This window comes from Mesitornis unicolor, unplaced genomic scaffold (genome assembly GCF_000695765.1).
Source record: "Mesitornis unicolor isolate BGI_N332 unplaced genomic scaffold, ASM69576v1 scaffold9069, whole genome shotgun sequence".
Classification (NCBI taxonomy): Eukaryota; Metazoa; Chordata; class Aves; order Mesitornithiformes; family Mesitornithidae; genus Mesitornis; species Mesitornis unicolor.
The window spans coordinates 8039-14220 of NW_010207941.1; the positions used below are offsets into that span (position 1 = coordinate 8039).

Below are 6182 nucleotides of genomic sequence, written 5' to 3' on the forward strand. Positions count from 1 at the left end.
TTGTAGCATCCAGCTGCAGATTTCAGTGGAGAAGTCTGATGCAAGGAGCAGGGATGTCAGTTCCAGGTGGCCAATGTCAGAAATGGTCAGGATGGGGAGGTGAGCAGCAGGGTTGTCCATCCAGTGTCAGACCTCAATAGACTGCTTTTCCTACCTATCCAGATCTCCTGAGGGGACACCCTGGATCAATATCACTTGGAGAATACTTCTATCACTTCTTCACTAAACTGAAAAAAACCTAAAAAATATCCTTAAAAAAATATTTTTATTAAGTGCAGTTTGAAATGTTCCTGTTTAACTAGTCTATCAAAATCTCTCTAATTGGCTTTATGTCTTGAAGACTTGAAGAAAATTACATAATGAGACACAACTTCTTATGGCTTTCTGTATTTTAATGAGCCCCATGGTGTACTTGATGCTGAGTCCATGAACCTCAGATACTGAGAGAAAATTGAAGAAACTGCTCAGGAAGTCAGAAGAAAGCCCCAAAGTACTCTGAAGCATTAATGGGCCCTACTGTTGGCCACTACTCACAAAGGCTCCCCGGGGACTCATTGGAACAAAGAATTGGAGGCCATGATTGCAGGTAGGCAAAAGAACTGTTAAGGTGGCTTCAATGCTGAGAAAATCCTGGGTTTGTCTGATAAAACAGAAAGGCCAAGCCCTCACCCCCAGGCCCTGGGAAGGAAGATCCTGTCCCTCCCGTGTGTCTCAGGGCTCTTCCTGGGGGCAGTTGGATGTGAGGGTGAGCAATGCAAGTGCAGGAAAATTCCGTGAAACCTCCTAGTGTTCAAGAGTAGAGGCAAGGATGAAATGAAGTCCAAAGCCTCAAAAGAAAGCTTCTCCTGGTCAGTCTTGGTGGAAGAGGCAACTGCCTGCAGCACCGATGGGAAAGGAGAGAAGTGAGAGAGATGTTACGGGTTGTGTGGGTGGGTTGATACTGAGAGCTCACTGGAGCAGAAATCTTCACATCCCTTAACACAGTAAGTCTCTGGCTGCAAGGTAATGCACTTGAGTGTCTTGGAGGGGTCTCCTAGACAGTGCACATCATGCTGCAGTTTGGAATTGGCAGAATTGTACCCAGGAGTGCCCAGGACTGTACTTCAGAGCAGGGCCCGTGCCCTCCAGGGGCTGTGTGCTGGGGCAGGGACTCTGCTGCCTGCCAGAGTCAAGGTAAACTTGATTCAATGTAGACATCTACCGTGAGGTGTCTGATGTTGAGGCAGACCAGACTCCTGTCTTTCTTCACCTAAAATGGAGTAACTTTGCATTTACCTTGGAGGGAGTGAAAGATCTAGAGACATTCCAACTTTTATAATTCATTGTGTTTTTTGACTCCTAGTTTAGCCTTTTGTGTGTTTGTTTGTTTCACTATACCAGTCTTTGTGGGGTTTTCATGAATATTTTTAAATTAGTATTTTTATGAGGATAGTGATCCTCAGAACCTGGGTGATTGCAGCTACACAAACCCTGATGTCTTCATTCATGGGTACACAGACATCTGGTGCCAGTGCAGGTGCCCTGGGACTCTCTGCCTGGCTACTGTCAGCAGCTTCCAAGGGACTCTGGTGTCCTGCAGCTCATGTGTGACAGCAGCCTGTCCCAGGCAAACACCTCAGATGCAGTAAGGCCTTTGCAAGTGGCTTTCAATATCCATGGTCAGACAACTGAGCTCTGCCTGGAACTGCTTGCAGCCTTTCAAAACACATGAGCACCTTTCCATCAGCCTAAGTGACTCAATATTCTCTAGCAAATGACAGTGCTTTCCCACCACGCAAGAATGGGAAATTCCAGGAAGTGTATTGATCACAGGAGAAGAAAACTTGACCTTCCTTTGTACTTGCATTGCCAGTACTTTGCCCATGACACTGCGTATTCAATCTCCTGAATCTTTCCACTTGTCCTGACAAAGTGACTGTGTCTAAAGGCATCTTCAAACAGGCTATCTGGAGCTATGCCTTTCCTATTGCTCTCCAGTTTCCCCATTGCCTTACTCTTTGTTCAGTCAGATCCCTCTCAAAAACTCAGGTGCTGCCTTGATTCATGGAGTTTAAAGCCTGCCCTTGTCCTTCAGCAGTCTGATTCTTTCTTCAGCCAGACACTTCATTCTCTTTATGTCTGTCAAAGGTTATCCCTTTTGGATGATGACCACCACTGAAGGAGGTTCACTAAGTTTAAGAAGTACACATCCTTAGCCCTCCCCATACAGGGCATGTACTTTTGGCACCAAACCTCTAAAATGAGAAATTCCATCTGAACTCAAAAGAAAGGGTTTCTACATGAAGGGTGCATGACCCTGGCACAGGCTGCTCTGAGGGGCTGTGGAATCCATTCATGGAGGTATTCAAGACTCACCTGGACATGGTCCTGCGCAACCTGCTCTGGCTGACTCCCCTTGGGCAGACGGGTTGAACTAGATGATCTCCCAAGATCTCTTTCAATCTACACAACTTGGTGAGGACATGAAAGTCCAGCAAAAGGCTTTGTGTCTATGGTAAATGCTTGAGAAGTCACCTTTGCCTTAAACCAAATAGCCCAGAAGCAGGCCAATCTCTGGTATGCTGATTGTGAGGTCACTGCTGCTATAACCCCAGATACCTGAACAGCTGGTCCATGCTATAGTTGCTCCTTTTGAGGTCACACCTGTCTCTGCAGGTGGTATGCTAACCCAGGGCTGGATTCAGTACCTATGAGGTTATTTCTTCATGAGTACCTGACAAGCCAGCAGCAGGCACATAGTTTGGATGTTAATTAAGAGGTCAGTGGTGCCAGAATCTCTGATATGCCAGAAGCAGGCAGAACATTTGTATATTGATATGGAGGTCATCGCTGTCTGAGTGCCTGATAGACTAGCACCAGTCTCATGGATAAGCTAGGTATTTGTGAGGTCAATTCTGCCAGGTCACTTCTGTGAAGTCACTTCCCTTCATAGGCCAGCAGCAGGCATATCACCTGGATGCAAATGATGAGGGTACTACTGCTTGAGTACCTGAGAGACCATGAGCAAGCTCATAGGTGTCTTAAGTCATGTCTTTCAGAGTACATCCTAGGCTACCAGAAGGTTGATGACTGGACTTGGTGCTTTTAAGGTCCCTTCTGTCTGAGTGTGGAATATGACAGCAGCTTACGGTTGCTTATGAGTTGCCTGCTTCTTGGGCACTTGATTGGCCAGCAGCAGGCTCATGACTGGGATTTGTGTTTGCGAAGTTGTTTCTTTCTGAATACCTTTTTAGGTCAGGATCAAGCTTGTGGCTGTGTTAGGTGCCTGTAGGGTCTCTTCTTCCTTGAAACTTCCTTGGACTCTACCATAGGTGGTGGGATTCCCTCTCCAGTGCTCCCAAGGCTTCATTCAGCTTTTACCTTCTCAGCAGTGAAATGTCTCTGCATTTCTGTTCCCTGGGCCTAGATTTCTGGGCTCACTGGAGAGATGTCCAGCAGAGCCAAGATGCCTGGGCCCCTAACTCCCATTCTGGTCAGGGGTGGAGAGAGGGATTGTTGCACTCACCATGGTGTGTGGTCCCCATCACTATGTGGTGTGCCGGTGTCCCCCATGCATTGGGAGTCATTCTATTTCCTGCAGCAGCGAAAGCCATTTCCCATTGCCTCTTATCTGGTTTTGTAGAGCTCAACCCCAGGACAAGCTCTCCAATGGAGAAAGGACCCTCCTTTCTCTTTAGTCCCAACACCTGGACACCATAACCAGGGCCTCAGATAAACACAAAAAGGTGCATAAGTGTGGGAGCAATGTGACCACCACATGGACAAAATTATTTCATTGGTGGACTGCATTAAAAGAAGCATGGCTAGCAGGTTGAGGGAGCTGATTCTGCCCTTCCACTCTGCTCTCGTGAAACCCTACTTGGAGTACGGAACGAAATCCAGTGTTCAGCCAGTCAGAAGCTGGGCTCAGTTCCTCAGGGCTCAGTTTTGAGGCCAGTCCTGTTTAACATCTTGATCAATGATCTGGATGAGGGGATTGAGTGCTCCCTCAGCAAGTGTGGAGATGATACTAAGTTGGGACGGAGTGTTGATCTGCCTGAGTGTAGGAAGGCTCTGCAGAGGGACCTGGACAGGCTGGATCAATGGCTTGAGGCCAATTGCATGAGGTTCAACAAGGACAAGTGCTGGGATCAGCACTTGGGTCACAATAACCCTATGCAGCGCTACAGGCTTGGAGACAAGTGGCTGGAAAACTGCCCTGCAGAAAAAGACTTGGAGTTGTTGGTTGACAGCGACTGAACATGAGCCAGCAGAGTGCCCAGGTGGCCAAGCAGTACAATGGCATTTTGGCCTGTATAAGTAATAGTGTGGCCAGCAGGAGTAGGGAAGTGATTGTCCCCCTGTACTGGGCACTGGTGAGGCTGCACCTCAAATCTTGTGTTCTGTTGTGGGCCGCTCACTACAAGGACATGGAGGGGCTGGAGTGTGTCCAGAGAAAGGCAACAAAGCTGGTGAAGGGTTTGGAGAACAAGTCTAACAGGGAGTATTTCAGGGAGCTGGGGTTGTTTAGTCTGGAGAAAAGAAGACTGAGGGGAGACCTTATTTCTCTCTACAGTTACTTGAAAAGAGGTTGTAGAGAGGTGAGAGTTGGTCTCTTCTTCCATGTAACCAGTGACAAGACAAGAAGAAATGGCATCAAATTACACCAGGGGAGGGTTAGATTGGATATTAGGAAAATATTTATCCACTGAAAGTGAAGTGGTCAGACACTGGAAGAGGCTGCCCAGGGAGTTGGTTGAGCCACTATCCCTGGAGGTATTCAAGAAGCGTGTGGATGTGGCAATCAAGATATGTTTTAGTGGGCATGGTGATGCTGGGTTGACAGTTGGACTTGATGAACCCAGAGGTATCTTCCAACCTTGATGATTCTGTGATGCTATGATTCCATGATATATTTATGAAAGGAGACAGGTACACATCATCAGTCCTGTCATATGTGAAGCAGGCTGAGGAGGTAATTGGGAGCCCGTGCATCACCTTCACTGCCACTGGGCTCAATGAGCTATTAAAACCAGAATATTCTGTCCAGTAGAACTGAATAGTATCATGAGCTTAACGAAAAAAACCTTGAGAAAACAAGAACCGACTCTTGAGAAGACTAATTCCTTGAGCGTTTTGTTGGCAGCAACCTTCGAGAAAAAATAAAGCCTGCAAGAACTACACCAGGGAGGTGTTCTTCTACTGAAAAGATGTATTTGGACAGGCCACACCTAACAGAGTGTTGTATAAGGGTCAAATACAACTGCATCATCAAACCTCTAAACAAGTAATATAAGCACAGAGAATTATCTGTTAACATCATTTTTAAAAGGGAAAACAAAACCCAAAATGAAACAGAAATAGACTCCTGGCCTGGGAAATGTGCAGAGAAGGTGAGGCAGGTTAATGCTGGTGAAAAAGCAACCATTTTTCCAGGTTCAATAGGGCATCCTTGAGTTCCTGGTTCCTCGTGCTGTAGATGAGGGGGTTCACTGCTGGAGGTACCACCGAGTACGGAAATGACACCACCAGGTCAAGGGATGGGGAAGAAATGGATGGTGGCTTCAGACAGGTGAATATGCCAGTGCTGACAAACAGGGAGACCACGATCAGGTGAGGGAGGCATGTGGAAAAGGCTTTGTGCTGTCCCTGCACAGAGGGGATCCTCAGTGCAGTCCTGAAGATCTGCACATAGGACAGCACAATGAAAACAAAACACCCAAATGCTAAAGAGACACTGACCAAAAGAAGCCAAATTTCTCTGAGGTACAAATGTGAGCAGGAGAGCTTGAGGATCTGGGGGATTTCACAGAAGAACTGGTCCACAGCATTGCCTTGGCAGAGGGGGATTACAAATGTATTTGCAGTGTATAGCAACCCAGTGAGAAAGCCACTGCTCCAGGCAGCTGCTGCCATGTGGACACAAGCTCTGCTGCCCAGGAGGGTCCCGTAGTGCAGGGGTTTGCAGATGGCCACGTAGCGGTCATAGGCCATGACTGTGAGAAGAGCATACTCTGCTATTGCCAAGAAGTAAAAAAGAAAGAGCTGGGTAACACATCCTGAGTAGGAGATGGCCCTGCTGTTCCACAGGGAATTGGCCATGGCTTTTAGGACAATGGTGGAAATGAAGCCAAGGTCAAGAACAGAGCGGTTGAGGAGGAAGAAGTACAGAGGGGTGTGGAGGCAGTGGTCACAGGCTATGG

At 47.3% G+C, this 6182-nt stretch overlaps 1 protein-coding gene across 1 annotated transcript; it reads right to left on the bottom strand.

Annotated features, from left to right (window-relative positions):
* Positions 1–5382: 5382 nt before the first annotated feature.
* LOC104534283 (olfactory receptor 14J1-like) lies at positions 5383–6174 on the bottom strand (the record flags this gene model as incomplete). Its single annotated transcript, XM_010192311.1, has 1 exon — positions 5383–6174. A coding segment is annotated over one exon (792 nt), but the record flags the coding sequence as incomplete, so codon positions are not given.
* Positions 6175–6182: the final 8 nt, after the last annotated feature.